The 27,033-nt window shown below is 43.7% G+C and overlaps 1 protein-coding gene across 2 annotated transcripts in view; it reads left to right on the top strand.

Annotated features, from left to right (window-relative positions):
• SKAP1 (src kinase associated phosphoprotein 1) overlaps positions 1-27,033 on the top strand; it is a 305,720-nt gene that overhangs the window by 271,987 nt on the left and 6,700 nt on the right. Inside the window, exon 11 of one of the 2 annotated variants that reach the window (XM_025361855.1) lies at positions 3,444-3,544. In XM_025361855.1, coding sequence (XP_025217640.1) covers positions 3,444-3,544 — 101 coding nt within the window. The remainder of the gene's footprint in view (positions 1-3,443; positions 3,545-27,033) is intronic. The other variant, XM_025361856.1, reaches the window with a different exon arrangement.

The raw sequence follows: 27,033 nt of genomic DNA on the forward strand, positions 1-27,033 counted from the left end.
GCTTTATTTAGTGCAGAGTTACGTTTTTTTGAGAGACATTGAGAAATGCTGGCATTAAGCTTTATTCTTTTGTTTTTCATTCCAAATGAACAGACTGGAAAAAAAAATAATTAGATGGAATAATGTCCTCAAAATGAGAATGAGGATGTTTTGAATTAATTAAATGGTCAGAATGCTGCACCATTTCTGATTTCAGACGCCTGCCAGAGTAGTGTAAGCCTAAAGGAATCTAAATCCAGACCATAGAGGCAAGCCTCACCCTTGGGCTCTCGGTTCCTCTCTCTGCTCTACAGGAATCAAAGTCGGCCAGGCGCAGTGGCTCATGCCTATAATCCGAGGTAGGCGGATGGAGGGAGGCCGAGGTAGGCGGATCGCCTGAGGTCGGGAGTTCAAGACCAGCCTGACCAACATGGAGAAACCCCCTCTCTATTAAAAACCCAAAATTAGCTGGGTAAGGTGGCACATGCTTGTAATCTCAGCTACTCGGGAGGTTGAGGCAGGAGAATCCCTTGAACCCAGGAGGCAGAGGTTGTGGTGAGCCAAGATCGCGCCATTACACTCCAGCCTGGGCAACAAGAGTGAAACTTCGTCTCAAAAAAAAAAAAAAGAAAAGAAAAGAAAAGAAAAAGAAAAGAAATCAAAGTCTCCTCATGCATTATCTTGTTTATAGGATGAGTTGGGCAGGTTTATGGAGAAGCTGGACTAACCCTGCAGACTTCTGGGCTTGTAAGCTCTTGCTGGTGCCAAGCTTCAGGAATGCAGCCCTCCTCCAACTTATCCTTTCCCCTCTTCAAGGTCTTTAAATAACACCCACTTGGTCAGAAAAGCCTTTTCTGATCCCTCAAACTATGTTAGATTCCCTATTACACACAGCATCCTCAACTTCTCCTTTACAGACATATCATAATCATAAATAAACATTTGTGTAACTGTTTTTTCCATGGTGCCTCCCTGACTAGAAGGTACCCTTGAAAGGAGGGCTTATATGTGGCCAATGTGGGATTCTCAGTATCTAAGACAGTCCCTAGCATTTAGTAGGTACTGTATACATGTCTGTTGGATGCTGAGAAATGAATTAGTGAAGTTGCATGCAAACATAGACATAAATGCATATCACATGTGTATTTAACAGGAAGTCTGCAGTATGGAGTCATCTTGCCCAGCTAAGGAATTACCCCTCACTGATTTCCTTAATATAGAATACTTCTAGCTAGCTAGCAAGTTGAAACTTTTCCCAGTTTTTAGCCCTTCATTCTGCCTGTTTTTTGGAGCTGTTCTACTTCTGACAATCCCTATTCTTGGACTGAGCTAAACCATCTCCTGGATTCCTGAACTCTTTTTTCTTTGGCCTTTAACATCAAAGACCTTTTCTATCTTTCTTTCTTTCCTGGAAGGCTTCTGTTTTTCTCCTAGCTTCTTGCTTTCCCTGTGATCTGTTGTGGTTTTAGAATAAATCTTTCTCCAGATATTTTCCCAGGCCTATATGTACCCAAAGTCAAATCACTTTTTATGTATACACCAAAAAGGCACTCAGTATTAGGACCTATCCCACATCCAGGCACACAGTAGGAAACCATACTCCAAAGTGACTATCTGCTAGACCAGAAAAGACCAAGATAACCTTGTTGGTCTCCTTACCACTCAGAAATATTGTTATGGTTTTAGAATCTGTTTTTTAAAAAATGGTTTTCTCTACCATTTTTACATATATAAATCCATGAAAAATATTGATGTCAATATCCTTTCATTCCTGAATTTAGTCAAAATCTTGGAGTGATTAATCAACTCCATTAAAATTGAAAATTCATAATATATCCTCTGGGAAAACTACTTTCATTTTTCAGGGATTGATATTTCTCTATTATTTCATGTACTTGTATTTCCAAAAATGTATGCTTTGTCTTTTCAATAGTTAACATATTTCTCCCAAAATATTTTTCTTCTAAACATATTATCAACTCTGTGGCAGAATGTTTTCACAGTATTTATCTTGTTTGCTGCCCTCTGTTGTCTACTGCACACACAGACAATTTTATGTGTGAAGAAAACATGCCTGAATTTCTATACGGTTGACATTTTTACTTTTGTTTGCAGTATCTGAGTCTTAACTAAATAGTTATCTCCCTCCTCTGTTTTTGTACCCTTTAAGATTCCTACCAAAGTTCTCTTCCAGAGACATATAGGGATTTTGTACCTCTGTGTCTTTATTATTTAAATTGCTCATAAGTCAGGAACAAGTAGAAAAAAAGCAAATATAGGGAAGGTGTCTGTGCCCCTACTGCCCACTTGCCCTGTCCTCAGTCACCAGTACCATCACTGCTCATGGGAGGGTAAAATGAATAAAGGGAAAGGTGGAAATCTGTAGAACAGAATCCCCCAAAATCATGTGAATTTTAATTAGAACCCAGGACTCCTGACTCCCATCAATTGAATTTCATCTTTTGTAGGTGCTTTGTTCACAGCTCTGATACAGAGCACCCCAAGGAACAAGGAGCATCCCTGGTCTAGTGGGCATTAGCTCTCCTGCCATTCAAATCCCCAGATCCTCTCCCACTTCGTACTCTAGTGTTTAACCTTTCCGGGTAGAAGATCAATACAAATTCTTCATTGTTAAGAATCGATGGCTGTCCTGTGGCATCATTGCCATCTAGTTTTGCTGAGAAGCTCAGTAAATCTCTCCAGCTGCTTCTAAAGCTTGGTTTGTCGTCTTCAGTTGCTTTCATTTTTAATGCAGATCACTTTGGTTTCTGTTCCCCTGGGGCTTGCAGATAAATCTTGGCAGACATGTTCAGGGTCTACAAATGAGATGCTGGAAAAGGGCCAGCCCACCCGAATTTAGTTGTAATGGATGAGACACCCCCTTGGTTCCACTTAAAGACTGGGCTATTCGTTTCAGTATTTATTGGTGATTACTTCATATAGTACCTAGGTGGGAAGTTCCCAGGATAAGTTCCTATGGACAAAGGAGGCCGAAAAGTTAGCTGTGATCCAGAAGCCTGCTAGCTGACTCAGCCGTTCTTGTAAATAGGCAGAAGTCACAGATTTACTTTGATCCTTCAAATACATAATGAAGAGAAAAACTAGATAGTTTAGTTGCCCTGAATCAGGAAAGTCTAGCGGGAAACCTCTGCACTGCTTACTTACAAACCAAGTGAAAAATTACCTGCCTGATTTTCTTTTATTAATAAATAAATATATTTATCATATTGTTGAACGGCATCCTACTAGGAGTGATCTTTAAATATTTAATGTTAGTTAATGATCTCCTTCTCCCATAGTCCTTTGCTCATGCTGAGTGTTCAGCTGTATCTCATCTCAACCCCCCTTAATCTGAGGTTTCCTAGGGACAATATCAGAACCCTGGTTTCCATTTGCAGCAAAAACATGGGCTCCTTGGAAAAAATAGAGTCCTTTTAACTTTGATTTCTCCACTCTTTGATCAGCAGACTATGCCAGTTACTACCAGGGCCTATGGGATTGCCATGGTGACCAGCCAGATGAACTGTCCTTCCAACGGGGTGACCTCATCCGCATTCTGAGCAAGGTAAGGACAGAAACCGTGGGGCTTGAATCGAAAGTCAATGTTTTCATTCTTGATTTAGTCACCGTAAACAGAATTATTCCATGTCCTACCCTTCCCATGGCTCCCTCGTATATAAATTCCCATTTACTCATAATTGTTAGGAAAAGTTTTACATGAAATTCCAGATTCAGGAACCAATTTCACATTTAAAAATACAAGGCCAGGCAGGGCATGGTGACTCACGCCTGCAATCCTAGCACTTTGGGAGGCCGAAGCTGGTAAACTGCCTGAGCTCAGGAGTTCAAGAAAAGCCTGGGCAACATGGTGAAACCTAGTCTCTACTAAACTACAAAAAATTAGCCAGGTGTGGTGGCATACGCCTGTATTCCCAGCTACTTGTGAGGCTGAGGCAGGAGAATTGCTTGAACCCGGGAGGCGAAGGTTGCAATGAGCCAAGATCACGCCACTGCACTCCAGCCTGGCGACAGAGCGAGACTCCATCTCAAAAATAAATAAATAAATAAATAAATAAGTAAATAATAAAAATAATAATAAAATAAAAAATGCAATAAAATTGGTATTATACGAAAACTATGCCAATCAAAATTTAATCTTTCTCAGGGACTTGTGCTTAAAGGCCATCACTACGTACATAATTTATTACCACATAATACTATTGAAAACATTCTGGCTAGGTAAGCTGCCTTCTTATTTCATTTATAGATAAACAAGACTGTAACATAATTATGCATGGGGGAGGAGTCAGAGCTAGTTAACTCAATTGGTCTGAGCAATTGCTGATAAGGCCAAGAGAGTGAATTCAATCCCACACAGGTCAGCTAACTTTATTCTCTTCCTCAGTCACAAGTTAACCCCTAGTTCCAGCTAACCATCTCACAAATAGTATTGTTGACCATAAACAAACTGGTTTTTTAAAAAAAGGGTGGATTATTACAGATTAATCACTGATGTGAAGAAGATTCAGAACTCATGGGCTACAGTTTGGGGGATCAGTAGCATCATGTTGGTAAAGAAAGACCATACATATTCTATGGGTGAGCTAAAATAATAGGCTCTGTCCCTAGCACTTATTAAAAAGCCCTCTCTCTATGCAGCCAATCAATCTCCACAAACACATTTTTGAAATAGGCACAACTTGCTCTTTAATTGCTGAGTACGTGGATTCCATAAGGGAAAACTAAAAACCCATTGGTTATTAATCTATCATTTATCGTTTATCTTTCTTCTTTTTTTATGTGTCAATATCTTTTATCTTTATTCTGTGAATTTTACTACCTTGGGAAAAGGTTCGTTTCGGTTTGAGATATACCATAAGCACCTTAGGAAACAGTCTAGGTCTGACCCACAGCACCTTTCCATGGTTCCAACAGAATCAGGGCCCTTTAAAAACGGACCCAATTCAAACCCAACCCTTTGTTTGCAAGACAGTAGGAGGCCTGCAGGCCTTGCTGAGTGAGATCACAATCTTCTAGTGATTTCTCCTGGATCCTTAACTCAGTACCACCCTAGTGCCATTTAGGTGCAGCTCCAATACACCAAGAATAAATTGGAAGCAAAGAAGGGAGTGGACATTGGCCTGATTGGTATTTCAAATGCCCGAAAGCAAGGTTTGCCGTGTAATAGAATTTGTGTACATTACCACACTGGCATTACAGGGGTAATCGAGTTATCCACTCAGGTGTGACCAGGCCTCTGTTTGCCCAGAGCCTGCAGGTGAACAAATTAACTGTTTACTTTGTCTGGAGGTGCCTGCAGCAGGAGGGGGGAAGAACAGAGCCAGACTGGCTGCTGGCCTTCTCTCTGTCATGATTATTTTGTTTGTTTTGCATGTCTTTTGCCTTTGTTAATGGCTTCTCACTGGGGGTCCCTTTTCTCTAGTTAGAAGGGGTTGTGCAGTGACCTGTCCTGCAGTATGGAGCTGTCTGTGGTTACAGTGGCTATTGTATTTTTAAGAAATCTCAAAGAACATGGGGAACCAACCCAATCTTAAAAAAAAAAAAAAAAAAAAAAAAATACCTCTTGCCCTTCTCTGTTACTTAAAGCTAACATAGGCCAGGCATGGTGGCTTACACCTGTGATCCCAGTATTTTAGGAGGCCGAGGCAGGAGGATGCTTGAGCCCAAGAGTTTGAGACCAGCCTGGGCAACATAGCAGGATCCCATCTCTACAAAATAAAAAATAAACTAGCTGGGTGTGGTGGTACATGCTTGTAGTCTCAGCTACTCTGGAAGCTGAGCTGGGAGAATCATTTGAGCCCAGGAGCTCAAGGCTGCCAGGATTGCTGCCATGATTGCCACTGCACTCACCTGGATGGCAGAGTGAGACTCTGTCTCCAAAAAGAAAAAAAGAAGAAAAGAAAGCAAATATATCAGAGTTTAATTCAATGAGAATACCTCGCTGCCGTGTTTCTATCAGCTTCTTTCTCCTCTCTTCTGGAAGGTTCTGAGTCCATTTTCATCCTGTACCATTGTATTAATAGTAGCATATTTCTTCACCAAAAAGCTACACCAGCTGGCTCCCTTCCCCATGTTGCAAATCCCCACGTATCAAAGGGGAAATGAGAAGTTAAGAGCTCAGCCGAACTTTCCCTCATGAAGCTGCATTCCAGTTAACATTGGTTTGGGGAGCATTTCAGTTTTGATTCACCTTTATTATATTACCTAATTCAATAATAGTCCTTGGACAGGAGGGAACCTTAAAAGGCCACCCAATCTATTCACTGCCTTGCTTCTAAGAAGCACAAATGAACAAATTCAGACAGATAGAAAAGGAGATTCCACTACCATTCCCAGCCATCTGTCTATTTATAAGTTCAGTAGTGCCTCATCTCGGGAAGTTTCTCTCAAATGGATCCTAATTTATTCCCACTTTAGCCTCAACTGCCTTCTTTTGTTGGGGTCCGTTACACTCTGCAGCTGTATCTCACACCTGTAAGGACAGAACTGACCCAAGTTGAATTTAGTCCAGGAAAATGGTGTCTAGAAAGCTCTATTTTACTTTTCTTTTTGTCCAGTAGAAGCTCCGTTGGGCAAGAAGGGCCTGCTGTTTAGGAATCTGGGGAAATCTGTTTCCCTGAGAAACACAGATGCAGCTGTGTGCAGCTCAGCTTAACTGGACTTGTTTCCTCACCTGTTAAAAGAGAGAGTGGGGTTGGATAGCATCTAAGAATCCTTCTACCTCAGACATTCCCTTCTAAATATGGTGGGCCTGACACTGCAAAACTGCTAAAGAAGTTCCACACAAAAATGTGTTTTAGCTTTATTTATTCAGTTTAAACAAAAAAGAATTTTTTTTAATTACCAGCTCTTTTGTTTTCAGTTATCATAAATACATCTGGTTTCCCCCTCTCTATCTGATAAAAGTATTCTGAAAGGCAGAGTCCGGGGTGCGGAGGTTAGAGGATCTAGAAAGGGAGGTGAGATGGAGGTGGCGGGGGCGGGGGGGGGGGGGGGGGGAAATGAGGATGGAAGCTTTAGTCATAGGCTCCTGCTGCTCCCTGCTGTTATCTTAACAGCCACCCCAGTATGATCCAACTTTGAATCTTAGAATCTTGGGACCAAACTCAGGAGAATCTTTTTTTTTCTTTTTTTTTTTTGAGACAGAGTCTCGCTCTGTCACCTAGGCTGGAGTGCAGTGGCACGATCTCGGCTCACTGCAAGCTCCGCCTCCTGGGTTCACGCCATTCTCCTGCCTCAGCCTCCCGAGTAGCTGGGACTACAGGCGCCCGCCACCATGCCCGGCTAATTTCTTTTTTTTTTTTTTTTTTAATAGAGACGGGGTTTCACCATGTCAGCCAGGATGGTTTCGATCTCCTGATCTCATTATCCTCCCACCTCGGCTTCCCAAAGTGCTAGGATTACAGGCGTGAGCCAGCACGCCCGGCCCAGAAGAGAATCTTTTAGTCTTGCCCTTGCGCAAAAATGATCACAGAAAGAGAGCTATTTATTGCTTTTTTTTTTTTTTCTTTTTGAGACAGAGTTTTGCTCTTGTTGCCTAGGCTAGAGTGTGATGGCATGATCTTGGCTCACTGCAACCTCCACCTCCTGGGTTCAAGCACTGCCTCAGCCTCCCAAGTAGCTGAGGTTACAGGCTTGCGCCCCAATGCCCAGCTAATTTTGTATTTTGAGTAGAGTCAAGGTTTTGCCATGTTGGCAGGCTGGTCTCGAACTCCTGACCTCAGGTGATCCACCCACCTCAGCCTCCCAAAATGCTGGGATTACAGGTGTGAGCCACCGAGTCTGGCCATCCCTTTTCAAAAAAAAAAAAAATTATCCAGAGAAGATGATTGACTGGGCAAGAAAGATGCTCCCCAGTGGCTGGGCGTGGTGGCTCATGCCTGTAATCCCAACACTTTGGGAGGCCGAGGTAGGCAGATCACCTGAGGTCAGGAGTTCGAGACCAGCCTGGCCAACAGGGTGAAACCTAGTCTCCACTAAAAATACAAAAGCTAGCTGGGTGTGGTGGCGCATGCCTGTAGTCCCAGCTACTTGGGAGGCTGAGGCAGGAAAATTGCTTGAACCAGGAGACGGGGGTTGTGGTGAGCTGAGATCCTGCCACTGCACTCCAGCCTGGGCGACAGAGTAAGACCCTGTCTCAGAAAAAAAAAAAAAAAAAGAGGCCAGGCACAGTGGCTCAAACCTGTAATTCCAGCACTTTGGCAGGCCAAGGCGGGCAGATCACCTGAAGTCAGGAGTTCAAGACCAGCCTGGCCAACATGGTAAAACCACATCTCTACAAAAATACAAAAATTAGCTGAGCGTGGTGGTGGATGCCTGTAATCCCAGCTACTCAGGAGGCTGAGGTAGGAGAATCACTTGACCCTGGAAGGCAGAGGTTGCAGTGAGCCGAGATTATGCCACTGCACTCCAGCTTGGGCAACAAAGCGAGACTCCGTCTCAGAAAAAAAAAAGGAAAGAAAGAAAGAAAGATGATCCCTAGACATAACCAGCGCCCATCACCTGTCCTGTTCTCAGGGAAGTAAGTGCCTATAACAGACGAGTTATTGATGACCCTGGGCAAAAATCTCCTAATCCTGCTAATCTTCAGTTTCCTCACCTGTAAAAATTGGGAAATTTTATATTTATAGGTTTGTTGTGATGTTTACATTAGAGAATTTGTGTAAGGAAGTGCCTGGCGTGTAGGAAGTAGGAATATTTCCTTCCCTTTTACTAATAATAAACTTTTGGATCAGTGTTGGGCACATACTAGGAGTTCTATAAATTATTGAAAAAAAGGTGATCTACAGCACAAAAGGTGCTCACTTGGATATAAAAAAAAAAAAACCACCCAGTGAGGGCCAAGCCCAGTGGCTCTTACCTGTAATCCCAGCACTTTGGGAGGCCGAGGTGGGCTGATCACCTGAGGTCAGGAGTTCGAGACCAGCCTGACCAACATGGAGAAACCCCACGTCTACCAAAAATACAAAAAAACTACCCAGCCTACGTGAAAATCCACCATGCCTTTCCTGGTCTGAGAGCTTTCGTCCCTGACAAATTATTCAAACTTCATTTTCTGGAGAGACTAGAGCCACACATCCAAACTCTGAAACAGTAACCAGTGGCACAGTCAGCAGGAGGCCTCCCACTGACCTCCCTGCATCACATCCATGCATTCCTTGGCCCCATGCAGCGTCATGCCCACTTAATTCACTGAGTTCCAATTTGGGTCTCAAAATTTATTAAAGGGAGATTTTAATAACGAAGCAGATCTGTGCATCCAGCGGATGTTCCTATGTTCCTTTTGGACTCAGATATTTCTGAACAGCTTTTTCCAGTGAGGGACTAAGCTTCCCTTCCTCCCCGGAGCCAGGACGCAGCTCAAGCCACAGCGGGGTGTTTAGCGCTCTTCAGTGGCTCCAGATTGTGGCGCTGGTGCAGGTCTCCTCATACGTAACCAATGGCTCCTGAGAGCCTGCGTCTCGTAAATTACTTCCCACGATGCCGGCGACCACCGCAGAATTCAAGTTTGAATAGAGCAGGAAAAAGGTGTTTGAAAGGCCTGTTCACTCAGCTGCATTTTAATTTCCTTTTCAATCTTGTCCCAATTAATTTCACAGAATTAATCTCACAGAAGCAAACTCGGCAGCATTGAGGCTGCGGTTTTAGTGTGGCGGTCGCTCTGCCTGAACATGAAATAGGAGCTAATATAAAAATCCATCTGCTGTGTTTGAAATACACGCCGGCTGCTGCTCAGTCCTGTCTGACATTCCAAACATCAACAGCGGGGAAAAGTGATTTGGGGGTTAGTGGCCATCAGTACTTGGCAGGGGTTCAACAACAGGTGTACTCCAAAAATCCATTCAGCCTGGGCACCAGGCATGACAGGGCAGGTGCCGAATCACCCTCCATGTGATAGTGTGGTGCCCTGGCTTAGTTCCTTTTATCTGCGAATTGCAAGGCCCTTTTGTGGACCAGCACCACTACGGTCACTTGTTTTTGTTTCCGTTTTTCTTGAGACGGAGTCTCGCTCTGTTGCCCTGGAATGCAATGGCGCAGTCTTGGCTCACTGCAACCTCTGCCTCCCGGGTTCAAGTGATTCTCCTGCCTCAGCCTCCTGAGTAACTGGGACTACAGGCAAGTACCACGGCACCCAGCTAATTTTTGTATTTTTAGTAGAGTCGGGATTTTGCCATATTGGCCAGGCTGGTCTCGAACTCCTGGACTCAGGTGATCCATCCGCCTCGAACTCCCAAAGTGCTGGAATTACAGGTGTGAGCCACCGTGCTTGTCCTATGGTCACTTGTTATAAGTGGGAGAAAAAGAGGTAAGAAGCCTCTATTTGGATATGACAAGTCACAAGTCCTAGCTTTCAGAAAAGTGACCCTGTCTTCTTGCAGTGTCTCTCACTAGGGAACATTCTTTCCAAATAATAATAATGCTTGTTGGCAGGGTGTGGTGGCTCACTCAGCACTTTGGGAGGCTGAGGCAGGTGGATTGCCTGAGGTCAGGAGTTCGAGACCAGCCTGGCCAACATGGCAAAATCCCATCTCTACGAAAAATACAAAAATTATCCAGGCGTGGTGGCACGTGCCTGTAGTCCCAGCTACTAGGGAGGCTGAGGCAGAAGAATTGCTTGAACCCAGGAGGCAGAGGTTGCAGTGAGCCAAGATCATGCCGTTGCACTCCAGTCTGGGCGACAGAGCAAGACTCTGTCTCAAGAAAAAATGAAAATCATCATCATCATCATCATCATCATCATTACATGCTTATTCCACTATTCAATTTTTTTTTTTTTTTTTTTTTGAGATAGAATCTTGCTCTGTCACCCAGACTGCTAGACTGGAGTACAGTGGTGCAATCTTGGCTCACTGCAACCTCTGCTTCCCGGGTTCAAGCTATTCTCCTGCCTCAACCTCCCTAGTAGCTGGGATTACAGGCTCAAGCCACCACACCTGACTAATTTTTTGTATTTTTAATAGAGATGGGGTTTCACCATGTTGGCCAGGCTGGTCTTGAACTCCTGGCCACAAGTGATCCACCTGCCTTGGCCTCCCAAAGTGCTGGGATTACAGGCGTGAGCCACCGTGCCTGGCCAAGATAACATTTAAATCCCCCTTTTTTTTTTTTTTTTTTAAAGCATCCTGTTCCAGAAATTATTTATGGTGGTAACATGAGCTGTTCAGAAGATAAGGGCAAATTAAAGAGGGAGAGAAAGAGAAGCTCTTTTTCTTTTTTTTTTTTTTTTTTTTGAGACGGAGTCTCGCTCTGTAGCCCAGGCTGGAGTGCAGTGGCCGGATCTCAGCTCACTGCAAGCTCCGCCTCCCGGGTTCACGCCATTCTCCGGCCTCAGCCTCCCGAGTAGCTGGGACTACAGGCGCCCGCCATCTCGCCCGGCTATTTTTTGTATTTCTTAGTAGAGACGGGGTTTCACTGTGTTCGCCAGGATGGTCTCGATCTCCTGACCTCGTGATCCGCCCATCTCGGCCTCCCAAAGTGCTGGGATTACAGGCTTGAGCCACCGCGCCCGGCCAGAGAAGCTCTTTTTCAATTGACTAGGAAGAAGAGGCCACTGGGTGAGGTCTTCCATTTAAGGTAAACTGAGCCAGTGGGATACATTTCTTGGGCTTGGGTTGTGTGCCTCATAAATTGGTTTGAGGCTCTTCCAAGGAATTGTCCAGTGCCTTATTTCCATGGAAAGCAGCCTTCGAGCAACAGGTTGGGCACACATAAGGTTTATACTTACATAGTGGCTTAGCTGGGGTGGGAAGGTATTCTCATGGCCCAGACACACCATGAGAAGATGACATGGGTCATCTTCCTTACTGATAGAATTGACGTGGAAACAGGGAGCCATACAGACAAAGTCAGGTTTAGCGTGGAACACATGATGCTGTCAGATGGTCATGGGTCTTACGTGGAGAAGAATGGACAGACTTTGTCACCCTGGACTGCAGCTACTTAAACTCAGATGGGATCCTGGCGCCACAGCCAGTCTAGTCATCTGAATGCAACAGGCCTGTGCCAGCACACCTGGACTTTGTTAACACAACACTATGTCTATTACAATGGGAGTTTTAACCCGGTTTTCTCCACCTACTTCCTCAATGTGCTACTTAAAGAATGTAGACCTTTCCCCTCCCTTGACCCCGTTCTTTCCAAAAGAGATTTGTATGTTGTAAAAATTATCTTAATGCAGCAATACTTCCTCTTTTAAGTGTGCTTAGTTGGATGTGACAACAACCCTCATAAAAACAGATAAGTTAATTCCTTCAATTGCTTTAAATGAAGGATTTTTTTTTTTTTTTTTAATTTCAAGGCTCTGAGGGAAAGGAGGTGTTTGGTGACATCTAGTGTCCATTTAGGACTTCCTCAGGCACTATACCCTCTGGTTCGCTGAGTGGGGGATGGGCGGGGGTTTATCTGGGAGGTAATTTAGGAGTAGTAAGTAGGGAGAATATAGGCCTGGGGCACAGGCTGCCCAAACAGTGTGATGAAACTGATCAATGCCTGTCAAAGAGCTATTATGCACCTCTGACCTAATCAAAGGGGTGGGTGAGGGGATCCTATGGCAAAGCATCTTTTATCATTTATGATGGTACGAAAGAGAAGCAGAAGCTGTCCCCACCACCCCATTTCGTGTTAACAAGCAGGTCAACACTGTGCTGTGATGACGAAGATGATGATGATGGTGTTTTCTCTCATTAATAACCCCTATGGGAGGCAACAGAGTTAGGAGGATGGGAATGGGATTTGGGGTCAGCTGGAAGGCAACGGTCATATACCGGTCAAATTCAGTAGAGGCCATTCCTTTCCCCCAGACAGGAACCAATCGTCTAGAACAAACCCTGGCAGCCTCATTCCTTCCAGGTAATTTTTATAAATGAGGGGACACCCATTCCAAGAGAGGACAAAAGGGAGAGGGTGTTTATGTATGTGTGCATATGCATGCATGTAAACCTGCTCGCAAGAGGCCCAATTGCACATCAACCCTATCCTGCAAACCCTGACTATTTATTCTAAAACCCATTTTTTAAAAAGAGAATAAAATTGGCATTTTTCTCTCTATTTATTCCTAAACAGTTGTCCTGGACAAGACCTTTCACTTTTCTCTCTGTGTGTGTGTGTGTGTCCATGTGCACACACAGTTTTCAGTTGGGGAAAAGTCCAGACCAGATAATTAACTATGAAGCCCAGACAGAAATGTTTACCTAGAACCATATAAGCCATGGCAGGGTTAGGTTAATGCTCAGAATCGCCCAATGCTTTACAAACTCCAGTGTAAAAAATTCCAGCCATTTATTTTGCAGCGAATTTATAACAAATGCTGTTAAAGTCTTCGTCTTTTGACAGAGGTAATAATAAATTCACTGTTAAAGACGGTAGTTTAATTCCTTATACCTCCAATACTGCACAGAATAAACCATATTCATCACTGAGTAATTTTTTACCACATAAATCTTTAAAACTAACCGGTGAAGGCTGTTGAGACTGAAATATTGTGAATTTATTAGATATGCCCATGTAGTATTGGATTCAGAGGTTTCCATTCGAATATATTATGGGAAAAATTTGTGTCTTTAACTGTGACATTCCCTCCATTTCCAATCGCCAGTATTATAACAAGCAGCTCCTCCAGAGTCAACTGCACGTTTATTAGACAGAGATTTAGTAATAAACTCCCCACTAATCTGCCAAAGAGGCTGGATGACATTTTGGTGAGATGCCCTATTTAAAAGGAGTCACAAAAGCTTTGTTTCAGTATAATTATTTTCTCAAAAGGAACTCAGCCTCCCCATGCCTCTTCTGCCACCATTTCTTGGTATTGCATGGACTCAGCTCTCCAACCAAACTAGCAAAATACTGAAACAAATTATAACCTCACTGCTAACACACGGCAGTAACTTCTATGCAGGTTATAGGATTAGTTATGCAGGACTGAAGGTAATTGATTAGAACACAGAAAAGCTTAAATTTGCAGACATTCCCAGACATACGGTATTTAAGGCTAATAAAAAGATCATATTGATTCTCAAATTAGAAATAATAGAAAATGGTTTCAGAAAACTAGTTATTCAAAAACTTTCATCTTGACATATTAAACATTAAAGATACAATTAAATCCTCAGATTGGAACAAAAATCCTTTTACTCTACATATTAATTTTGAGTGAAAATCTGTACCTGATAGATGAGAATATTCTGAACCTTTCTCATGATTTGCTAGTGAAGTGACACTGAAACTAACCAAGTATATCAAATTGTAACACCCTCTCCAGTTTCATTAAGGAAATATTAATATTGCTAAAATGAAAAATATTTTTTTCTTTTAAATGCAGAAATGTTCATCATATTTTTAGCAAAAAGAGTCTGCAGTTTCACTGTTCCTGATAATATTCTATATTTAGGGACAGTTCCAAATAGTAAGAACTTCCATGAAGCATTGTGAACTTTATAGTTTTTTAATAAAATTGGTTTCTAACTATTAAACAAAGGAGAAAAATCTCCTGGAAGTGCAAGGCTGTAGCCCATCCAAATAATTGTTAAAAGACAGAACCCGGCTAGAAAGATAAGCATAATACCAGCAATTAATATTCAGCATTTCACATTATAGTCAAGAGGATGTGTTTTTCTTTGTGTTGTGGCTCATAAGCTAAGAGTGTTGGGAGCCAGACTCTGAGCTCTGTCTTCTTTTTGTGGATGAGGATTAAGGAGGAAAAAAACAGCAACAACAATCCTGCTCCATCTGTAAATGAACAAACATCTTGATTTTATAGCTATTTGCTTTGTAAAACTAAGGAATGAAACAAAAATTACTGGATGCCTAAGTAACACTTTAATTCTGAATTCATTTACGCTGTAGCTATGTAGTTGTCACAAACCATAATGCAGTATTTAATTAAAATAACAGAAGTGTATCTAGATATGTCCTGGGGTAGCTATCACCAAATTATACTCTATGGCATCGGTATTTTATTTATGAAATGGCAGATTCTAAGGTGCAACTAGGCTGATACAAAAGCATGAACATTTTAAACTTGCATTTTTAGAAAGGCTCTTTTTTTTTTTTTTCCTGCTGCGTCTTTAAATGTTTTCCTCCTTCTATCTTTGGAAGGGGAGGGAGGTTAGTGTAATTGTTTAAAGATCTCTCTAACTCTTGCTTTTCAACTATTGACCTCCTAAGTCTTCTGGCTGTGAAATCCCCTCTGTTTTCATGGAAAGGCTTGCGAGGTTCACAGGAGCCACAGCAAGTGTGGGACATCTTAGGCAGAACTTGGACGTGGATTCCAGAAGGGTAGGAAAAAAGCAAACCGTTTCAGACTCTCTGTGCCTGTTCCCACATAATCTTCCTTGCACCTTTTTTCCACCTATAAATACCCGTTATAGTGTACACACTTGCTTGCTCTACTTTGTGGATGTTCACATGCAGACATACTGCTCCTTTTCATAAGCGCATAGCATCTATCTTACACGCACCCACCATCTATCTCCTTGTTCACATTGGCTGTCCCATCCACCTCCTTGTCTGCAGAATTATGTTCAGCAAGGTCCCGATTTATAGGAAATAAATAATGAAAATGGAACAGACTGGGAAAGATAATCGAAACATTCAAATTGTTATTTTTCACTGTACTTTACACAAACAGAGCATCTATAAACACCTAGAAAGGGTGTTGGCTGATCCCTAAAAAGCAATGCCTTTTGAAACATTGTAACCGAGGGGGTCTCTCTACACCTTTCCTGTTCCTCCTCTCCTGCTTTTTGATGCTCACCATTTTAAAATGGTAAACAATACTGTGTTATTGTTTTCATTCTTTCTACTTATTTATCCTGTCTATAATGACAAGTTTTTGTCATCACTTATCCTCTACAAAATAATCCTGAGAATTACAAAATAGAAACAATAATTGCAATCACCTTTTTAAAGAAAAAAGCCCTTGCATTTGCTGTATAAAGATATTCAGATAATGGCATCATCAGATCACAGCCTGATCCTACAGCAAGGGTCTTCTGGAGAGAGAGTTTCTTCTACACACTTGTAATTATTTTAGCCCCTTTCACAGGTCACATAAAAAGTTAATTTCAATCGCTGCTAATTTCCGTCCAACAAGAGTGCAGTACTTTAAACCACCCAAAATAATTGGATTCAAAACAAATTTAGGAAATTGAGTGTGTTAGAAAGCAAATAAAAATATCCTTTTGGTAAGGAGGAGGGTGAAAGTAGTAAAAATGGCCTTTTTTTCCCCTTCTTTCCCCTTCACAACTTTGCCATTAAAGTTGCACCTACAGCTAGAAGTTTGTCCGTGAAAAATGGTCATTTTGTTTCTCTGCTCAAAGAATGTTATTAAAATGCTAATTTAAAAGAAAAAGGAGTTAAATATCTAGCGATGGTGCATTCTAATTGCAACCATAATGAGCTCTCTAAATGTGCGTGCCCCTGACACACACAGAGCATAAACAGCAGTAAACAGATCATTAGTACCCGCGTTCATTTATTCTGGCGACCTTACCATGACCCCACCGAGGGTAGGGTGAAAAGCAGGTGGATCTGGCTGTGACACCCCCTAGAGGGATCCAGGAAATGAAGCTATAAGCGGTTGTCATGGAAACGCCTATGTGTGCAGATGATGTAACACACCGACAGGCTGTAGGGCTCCGCAACTGGGACATTGCCTTTCCCTCGCTGGAACAATCTTGAGGATTAAATTATTCATTTCTTTAATTCACAAAGCAAAAGGAATCCTAATTTTCTTGGTGATGTGCAACTCTCTTCCATTTGTCTAGGGTCTGGAACATGGTGACTTGTCATCCTTCTTTCTCCAAAACCCACCCCAGCTAGACCCAAATTGCTGAATCTGGCGCAATCAAGTGGGGAAAGGCAGTGGAAATCTGACACCCAACATCCGTACTTAAAGAGAGAAAATCTAAGGTTTTAAGCTAAAATTTAAAATACAGACAGTGTCCTCTCCTAATGAGGGCATATTGACCAGAGACTAAATGTATACTCGTCCTGAATGAGATGGCTTTGTTTAGAGTGGAGCAGAGACAGGGTTGGCCCTGGGAACTAACAAGCTGGTACCTGATGCCGAGAGTGGAAAGGAGAGAGGCTCCAGCCCCAAATGAACACATCACCCTAGCACACCCTATGTGTGCTTTCTAGCAAGGTGCAAGGAAAAGAGATAAGAGAAAATGAGCATCTGCTCACCCTCCCATGTCCATTTGAGAGAATCGAGATTAATAAAAATAATTCTTTGGAGAATGATTCCACTCTATCCTATCCTGTTTTGCACCAAACAACCTCAATAACCTTACGGCAACAGTAGAATAACTTTTCTTCTTTTTTTAAAAGGAAGCAGAAAAGATGATCTCTGGAAATTATTTTAAAATAAAAAATCTCCCAGCCTGCGCCTCCCCCCACACCCCCTCCCCATTGCACTTTAGATGAACCTGTGATATTGTAGCAATGGCCCTTGAAGTGCAGTAGGGAGGTGATTTAGGAGAATATTAAAGGCAATGTGGAGATTCAAGGCGCCTCTCTCAGGGAGATCTGGAGAAATACGCAGCACAGATGGGCCGAGCAGATTAAACATTTCCGTCACATTGTTTCCAAATTGTGTTGTGGTGCCTGAGGCTGGTACTGCGGTCAGAGCAAAACAGAGCGGTGCAGAGCTGCGCAGTTTATGGAATACATATTAATACGCCCGTCTCACATGGTATCACAATTCTATCAGCTCTGAAATGGTGCTGTCTCTATTGTTCCTGACTTCTGCACTTGGCACCTTGTTTTCTCCCATCTGCAAAGTGTTTACCGTCCCTCTATCTCTTCTCTCTTCTTTAGGTAAAGTTCAAGTTGTGTGCTTCTTTTCATTTCTCTTTCCTTACAGCCCTATTTCACCTTTGCTCTTACCTTCACAGCTTATGATTTCTCTATACACTTGCACACACCCACTCTGTGTTTTGCACACATTTCACCAACAACATGCAGTGTGTGCACAGGCCCTGCACACCGTGGCCTCAGCTTGATCATTATCCACTCCCACCCTGTTCAGGACATAAGCTTCACCCTTAAAGCTGAATGTTCTCTCGCACTCAAGTGCTCTGAGACCCTCCATCTAGAGAACACATTCCTCTTCTCAGAACACTTAGCTCGGGGTGCGCTTTGTGGAGTTGTCGCCATGACCCACCCCCCTCCCAACTGCTGTTGCTGACTACCCAGCCTTCCCATGTCCCCCCTCTCACACTCGCATACCTTCCCCTGTATCCAGGCCCATCAATCTCCAGGTTAGCAAGTTCCCTGAAATGTAACAATAAATAAAACTAGCTCAATTGAGGCAAATTTAATGACTCATTTTTATTATGATTTATAGACCAAAACTCTGAATAATGGAAAAAGAGAAAGCGATTGCCAAGAACTTAAAACACACTGTAAAACAGCCTGGAGAGGCTGCCGCGCCACCCAAGGTTTCAGTCAAGTGCTAAGCTTCGATCCTTTCACAAGTTCCAACACCACTAACCCACCAGCCACCCAACTGCCCATTTCCTTTCTCTTTCTGGAAAATCTCTTCGTAAAACTATCTATGCTGAAAAATGGGCACTTTGTCTTTGGTGAACAATTCCTGTTCCTAGCCTTGTTTTTCTCAGCAGTTAGAAGGATGCTGATTTGGAGCCCTTAATTTATTTCATAGGGTATGATATCCTAAGAAAGCATATATATATCCAAAGCTGGATTTTAGGAGTAGAGAATTTGTGGGGAAATCCAGAGTAAAAATATGATGTTTGGGACTGACCCTGGAATAGTACAAATTTATCTGCTTACGAATTCAAATTTCCCATCTTAACTAATGGCAATGTATAATGCACAAACACTAATAAGAGAAATAAGCAATCCTAAACCAAAAATTCTGTGATTCATTGACCTTTCCCATACATATATCAAGCACTTCAGGTTAGGGGCTGATAGACTGTTCTCTTGAAGATGCATCGTCTTGTTTATAAGCACTGATATAGGGAACTTTTATGGTAAAAAGAACAAAAAAGTATGAGATATTTTCTGGGAATCTTGTTCCACGGAGGCTTGGAACCCAATTCAATGTGAAAAGAGAATGTTTCTGTTAGGAGCTTTCTCCAGGGAACTGACAGTGTCAAGCAGCTTGCTCCAAGCCATTTGAATGGAAACTATGAGAAGACACCACAACTTTGAAGTCACAGTTAAATAGATAATGCCTTGACTGGGCGCAGTGGCTCATGCCTGTAATCCCAGCACTTTGGAAGGCGGAGGTGGGCAGGATCACCTGAGGTCAGGAGTTTGAGACCAGCCTGGCCAACATGGTAAAACCCCGTCTCTAGTAAAAATACAAAAATTAGCCAGGCGTGGTGCCAGGCACCTGTAATCTCAGCTACTCAGGAAGCTGAGGCAGGATAATCGCTTGAACTTGGGAGCTGGAGGTTGCAGTGAGCTGAGATCGTGCCACTGCACTCCAGCCTGAGTGACAAAGAACAAAACTCTGTCTCTAAAAAGAGATGATTCCTTAAAAGAAGTACACAAGTGCAGTCGACCTTTGAGGAGGGAACAGCCTCTTCAGCTGGAGGGCTGAAGCCCATGAAATCTAGCGTGGAAGGAATGAGGATTCTTGATTCTCCTTCACTGTATTTTTTTTTTAATGGAGTCTTGTTCTGTTGCCCAGGCTGGAGTGCAGAGGCGCGATCACGGCTCACTGCAACCTCTGCCTCCTGGGTTCAAGCGATTCTCCTGCCTCAGCCTCTCGAGTAGCTGGGATTACAGGTGTGCACCACCATGCCCAGCTAATTTTTTTGTATTTTTAGTAGAGACAGGGTTTCACCATATTGGCCAGGCTGGTCTCGAACTCCTGACCTTGTGTTCCACCTGCCTCAGCCTCCCAAAGTGCTGGGATTACAGGCGTGAGCCACCGTATTTTTAAAAAGCTGTATTTTTAAAAAGCAGGGATCTGTGTGTAGGGAGTGCAGGGATACCCACCCTGGGCCAAAGTACAGATCCAGCCCATAAAGACCATTGTATTTTTTCCCATAGAGTGCCGGCTGGTAAACTGCAAAGATTTGAGAATCTGATGAAAGGTCTGGGCCTCACCCCAGGGATGAGGCCTATATACACATGCACACAAAATTTTACACCAGTTTCAGGGAGTTCAAAGATTCCTTCACATCCATCCAAAGAGAGGTCAGGGGTTCACAGACTCTGGTTTAAGAATCTGTGCCCTGGAGGATGGTGAGTTCCTCTTGTTGGAACAGCCTAGGATTCACTGAGCCTAGAAATTGAATTCTCATCCCAAGACAGGATGGTCATTCCAGGTCATGTCTGTGGTACTCCAGGGGAGCCATGGAAGAGCTTATACAAATAGGAACCAGCAGGGAGGAGAGAAATTAAAATGTAGCAATCATGGAGTAGGGGTATTTAATCTCTTTTAAGGCTTATGATAGGCGCCTGCTGGTTTTCCCCCAATATCCCCTGACACCTACTGACAGGGTATTTGCAGCACCACACAGGGACTCAGGGCCCTGTGACAGGAGGAGCACTGAGGAGGTCCATGATAGTCTTGAAACCATAAATGGCAATAGGAAACCACTGGAGGCAGAGTCAAGCTGTGAGACATGCCCGTTGTTGGTGGCCATACTGCTTTTTGTTTATAGAATTTGCTATTCTTTTTATGGCAGGTTTGGTAGGGTTTGTTTTTTTTTTTCCTTGTTAATGGAGATTAGCAGCATAAATCCTTTTATGGCAGTGTGAAATCTGCCATAAACACTTTTGATTGTTGCTGATGGTGAGCACTGCATCTATTTCAGGTTCACTCAATGCTTCATTCATCCAGACCAGTAGTTTCTCCTGCCAGATCATGGAGTCCAAATAGCCAACTTTTATTTTTAAGACTTCTTCATGTGGGTTGTTCAAAGAGGTGGGGCAAGGTTGGTATTGAGAGAAGCAGATGTTTAGTCAAACCTAGAAATATGATGAGAACAAACCATACACTGTGCTTATTTTAGATGAAAGGTTTCTAAAAAGACTTTGTGGCAAGAAGCAAGCCCTGATGGAAAGGTTTGTGTTTGTTTTTAAATAACTTTTTATAATCTTATCTAAAACATCTTCATTGAACAATTTTGTATAATTTAAATCTTAGCCCTACCATTCAGAATAAATGTAGAGTTATGGAGTAGTGAGCATGCATAATTCTGAAGCCCTAACACTGTCACTTGTAGATGTGTATCCCTACCTTGGATAGAAATACTTCCAAATTGAGGATTTCAGTTCTCCTGGGAGCCTCTCAGCATTTCTCCAATCTTTCCAAACATCTGGGCAAAGAGAAATCAGACTTTATAGAAAACATTGATCCCAGAAATTCAGTTCTCTTTGCCATCCTAAAACTAAAACCCAAGAATCAGCAACTTAATAAAAATGCAGTAAATTAGCACCTTTAGACAGGAGCAGGGTTCATTCAGAGCTGGGGTCTGCCTGACTGAGCCAGTACTCTCTCCATTTTAATAGTTTAATAAAAATTAGCATAATTAACGAACATCTGTATGATCCAGAGTGGTGCAATTTGGCACTTGGAAACGAGGGCTTAAACATGATTGCTGTGAGTTTAATGTTGTTTTAATTCTTTTTGGCACTGTGCAGTGAAATAAACGTTTGGTGGTGATAGTTCTCGGCCGGATCTCATTTGCATTTTTCTCCCTTTGATTATGAGCAATTGTGGACTCCCCAGCAATTCATCAAAGTAGAAATTATTTTAAAATACCTCGTGGTGTTCAGACTGGGCTGGAGCAATGCATGGGGGTGGTAGTGGGAGAGAAGGTTAGAAATTTTCCATTCATGCTTTAAACATCTCAGCCCTGCAGCCCTTTTCGGGTATCCAGCCAAGGGATGAAATCTGGAAAAGACAGTCAAATCCTGGGACCTGTAGGTGCTTTGATTAAGCTCCCAGGCTCCCACAGCAGGATACATATGGTCTCTGAGACTATGCCATCCTCCTTACACTTCTGCCCGCTCTTTTGTTTTGAAGGGCAGAGAGTTGATTTCACTCATTTCAGTTCTCACCACTGTGGTGAGGCTTCTACATCTGCAGTCGGCAGGGTCAGTGTTCCCCTCCAGCAAGAGCAGACAGACTGGGAGCCTGGCTTTTGCAGGTGCCCTGCTGAGTCTCATCTGCTTCCTGTTCACACCCTCTTCGAGTTGGCAGAGAACACTTTCCCAAGGCTTCGTCCCTACTCTTGGCATTACAACTAAAAAGGGGTGCTACAAAGTGTGAGTCAAAGTTAAGAGCGTTAAACAGTCCCAGGGGAGCAAATGCCTTGTACTTTCCCCTGCAGGTGATGCAGATGACAGCATCTGGCAGGTGGAAGACCACACTTCACACATTTCAGCAAGCTGACTTGGATCAAAAGACTCTCAGACAACACAGTGCCCACCCTCTGCCTGTGGGATAGCAGAAGAGCTAAAGCTAGTTTTTATGAGTTACAGTGTGAGAGGAAGACAGAGTATGTTATTTCCCAGCAAGGCCATTCACAGCAAGGCAACACTGCAAGAAAACTTAAGTCAGAAACTGCCCTAACTTAAGTGTTGGAAAATGGACAGTAACGTAACCTGTACCAAGAGGAGCTTAAAAATGCCCTGACAGGGTGGGCATGGTGTAATCCCAGCACTTTGGGAGCCCAAGGCTGGGGGATCACTTGAGCTCAGGAGTTCAAGGCTAGCCTAGGCAACATAGCAAAACCTCATCTCTACGAAAAAAAATAATAATAATAATTAGCAAGTAAAAAATAATTAGGCAATGGCATGCGCCTGTGGTCCCAGCTCCTCCAGAGGCTGAGGCAGGAAAATCTCTTGAGCCCAGGAGGCAGAGGTTGCAATGAGCTGAAATCATGCCACTGCACTTCAGCCTAGGTGAAGGGAGTGAAATCCTGTCTCCCCCACCAAAAAAGTTAAAGAATTCTAGGTAATTTCCCATAAGACGCTGCAAACTGTAGGGAGAAGCTGGCCTGGGAGAGAGAGGAAATGAGAAGGTGTGGTGGGTCAGGCACAGTGGCTCACTCCAGTAATCCCAACAAGCAGGAGGACTGCTTGAACCCAGAAGTTCGGGACCAGCCTGGGCAACAGAGGGAGACCCCATCTCTATAAAACAAAACAAAGTTTTTGTTAACTAGCCAGGCATGGTGACATGTACCTGTAGTCCTAGTTACTTAGGAGGCTGAAGCAGGAGGATCACTTGAGCCCAGGAGTTGGAGGTTGCAGTAAGCTATACTTGCACCACTGTACTCCATCCTGGGCAACCGAGTGAAACCCTGTCTCAAAAAACAAAACAAGAAAAGAAGGTGTGGTGTAGGAAGAGGTGGCAGACAGACACATTCAGTTATTTAAGGCTGATTTTAACAAGGCAATTCCCTGGTCCTAAAAGGATCAACTCAGTAGTCTCACTTCTTGTGGCATTTCAGACTCTCGTTGTTGTTTAGGGAGCCATTTGAGGAGATTGTCTCCAAAGGTAGTTGATCTCTTTCTGCCACAACTAGTTCAATCACCAGGGGAATATCTTGGAGTTAGTTGTAACTAAATCTGCTCAATAAGAGTACAAATTCCCACTACCCCCTTCATTTCATCATAATCTCATTTAACCAGTATTTTTTTTATTTTTTTATTTTTTATTTTTTTTAATTTGAGATGGAGTTTCGCTCTTGTTGCCCAGGCTGGAGTGCAATGGCACGATCTCAGCTCACTGCAACCTCCGCCTCCTGGGTTCAAGCGATTCTCCTGCCTCAGCCTCCTGAGTAGCTGGGATTACAGGTACCCTCAACCATGCCCAGCTAATTTTTGTATTTTTAATAGAGACAGGGTTTCACCATGTTGGTCAGGCTGGTGTCGAATTCCTGACCTCAGGTGATCCACCCACCTCGGCCTCCCAAAGTGCTGGGATTACAGGCGTGAGCCACCGCGCCTGGCCTCATTTAACAAGTATTTATTTGGCCCCACTCTGTGCTGGGTACAGTGCTGAATGCTGAGAACACAAAAACAAACAAAACCAACAAGGTCCAGTCCTCAGATTTCCAACTAGTGATTGACACTGAGACAAAGACAGACAGCTAGAAGGCAATGTAATCACAAGCTCTTTTCCAGGAAAGCACGGGGCACAGCACTGTGTAACCAGGACCCCACACAGTCAGAGTGTCAAGAGAGGCTTCTAGAGAGTCAGTAACTCAGGAACTGTGATCTGAAGTCTGTTTAGGAGTGAGCCCCGTGAAATGAGGAGGGAAGTAGAGGCTAAACAGGCAGAGGAAAGGTTCCAAGGTGAGGGAGCCTGTGGCCCACGGGAGCAGCTGAGACAAGTTCTGTTTTACTAAGGGACCCTAAATCTAGGAGGTGAGTGACAATGCTGAACAGTGAGTGGGACTGGGTCATGCAGGGCCTTGTCTACTTTGTTAAGAAGTTAAGCGGTGGCCGGGCACAGTGGCTTATGCCTGTATTCCCAGCACTTTGGGAGGCCAAGGCAGGCAGATCACCTGAGGTCAGGAGTTCAAGACCAGCCTGGCCAATATGGTGAAGCCGCATCTCTACTAAAAATATAAAAATTAGCCAGGTGTGGTGGCGGGCGCCTATAATCCCAGCTACTCAGGAGATTGAGATAGGAGAATCATTTGAACCCTGGAGGCAGAGGTTGCAGTGAGCTGAGATCGTGTCACTGCACTCCAGACTGGGCAACAGAGGCTATGGCTCAAAAAAAAAAAAAAAAAAAAGGCCGGGCATGGAGGCTTACGCCTATAATCCCAGCACTTTGGGAGGCTGAGGCGGGCGGATCACGAGGTCAGGAGATTGAAACCATCCTGGCTAACACGGTGAAACCCCGTCTCTACTAAAAATACAAAAACTTAGCTGGGCGTGGTGGTGGGCGCCTGTAGTCCCAGCTACTGGGGAGGCTGAGGCAGGAGAATGCTGTGAACCCAGGAGGCAGAGCTTGCAGTGAGCCGAGACCGTGCCACTGTACTCCAGCCTAGGCGACAGAGCAAGACTCCATCTCAAAACAAAACAAAACAAAAAAGTCAACAAGGGGCACTGGGAACCCACTGAAACTTTTCAAGCAGAGCAGTGACATTATCAATGTGCACTGTAGAGACCGAGTCTGGCTGCAGAATGAATAGAGTAGAGAAGAATGCTGATACAGAGACTAACTTGGAGATTGTTTCTGTAGTTCTCATGTGAGATGATAGCTACATGACCCCAAGGTATTGGCAACTGGGAACGGAAAGAAGATGGAGGATTTTAGTGATATTTTAGAGGGAGAATTGACAGAACTCAAGGATTGATTAGAAGAGGGGGATAGGGCTGGGCGCAGTGGCTCACGCCTGTCATCCCAGTACTTTGGGAGGCCGAGGCAGGTGGCTCACCTGAGGTCAGGAGTTCGAAACCAGCCTGGCCAATATGGCAAAACCCTGTCTCTACTAAAAATATAAAAATTAGCTGGCCGTGGTGGCACATGCCAGTAATCCCAGCTACTCGGGAGGCTGAGGCAGGAGAATTGCTTGAACCCGGGAGGAGGCACAGGTTGTAGTCAGCTGAGATCATGAGATCATGCCACTGAACTCCAGCCTAGGTAACAAAAGCAAGACTCCGTCAAAAAAAAAAAAAGAAGAAGAAGAAGAAGACGGTGAAAGTAAAATTAGGAATGACTCCTGAGATTCCAGCCTGGGTAACAGTGCATTGTGGTACAACTCACTGAGATAGAGAACCAAGGAAGCAAAGATAGCTTTGGAGTCAGGATGGAGGTAAAGGCAGGACGACATGATAAATTTAGGACATACTGAGTTTGAACAGCTTGGTGGAATGCACTTGGCTATTGGGGTCCAACACAGACCTGGGCTGGAGCTCTGGTCGTGAGTAATAAACACAGACATGGTGGATACGCTACAGAGGTATATGGGATTGCTCTAGTAAAGTGCATCAAGACAGAAGAGAAGGCTGGGACAGAACCCTGGAAAACAACCACATTAAAAAGCAGAATTGAGCGAGAGGATCCTGCAGAGGAGAATGAAAAGAAGTAACCAGAGAGGTAGGAGGGAAACCAGGAAAGTATAATTATCATAGAAACTAAGAGAATAAAAGGCCTCAAGAAGGATCAATAGTGCCAGCACTGCTGAGAGATCAAGTAAGATAAGGACTGAAAAGTGCTCAGAGAATTTGAGCAATACAGAGGTTACAGGAGACCACGGAGAGAGAGCATAAGTAGAGGACGGCAACAGAGCCTGACGAGAGTGGCTTCAACAGAGAACAGGAAGGAAGTTGGAGCAGTGAGTGAGTAAACTCTTCCAAGTGTGGCATAGACTAGCAGAAATTGGAAGTAGACATGCAGTGGGAGTTTTTAATGGTTGTTTTCAAAAATGAGAGCAACTTGAACACCTTTCAGTGCTGGTGGAAGGAGCCATTTACTTTACAGGCAGAGGTCAGTCTCCACAGAACATCGTCTCTCAGAAAGAAAGGAGAAGGACTGCAAGTGCATATTGTGAGGGGTAGTCTTAAACCAGGGGAAGGATGCTTCCCCAACTTTAATGGGAAAGAAAGATGGTTGTCAATACAGGTAAGTTCCTGCTTTGGTGGCTGGAGGCTGATAGATCTGATAGTTTCTCTTTTCCCTTTGAAGGTGGAGAAGAGGTTGTCAGAAGCAACAAGAGTTTGAAGAGGGGAGATATTAGATATCATGATTCTATGATAATTATATGCACCCAGAGATAAAAAGATCACCAGATAGGCCGGGCGCGGTGGCTCAAGCCTGTAATCCCAGCACTTTGGGAGGCCGAGACGGGCGGATCACGAGGTCAGGAGATCGAGACCATCCTGGCTAACACGGTGAAACCCCGTCTCTACTAAAAAATACAAAAAACTAGCCGGGCGAAGTGGCGGGCGCCTGTGGTCCCAGCTACTCGGGAGGCTGAGGCAGGAGAATGGCGTGAACCCGGGAGGCGGAGCTTGCAGTGAGCTGAGATCCGGCCACCGTACTCCAGCCTGGGCGACAGAGCCAGACTCAGTCTCAAAAAAAAAAAA

The sequence above is a fragment of the Theropithecus gelada genome, chromosome 16 (genome assembly GCF_003255815.1).
Source record: "Theropithecus gelada isolate Dixy chromosome 16, Tgel_1.0, whole genome shotgun sequence".
Classification (NCBI taxonomy): Eukaryota; Metazoa; Chordata; class Mammalia; order Primates; family Cercopithecidae; genus Theropithecus; species Theropithecus gelada.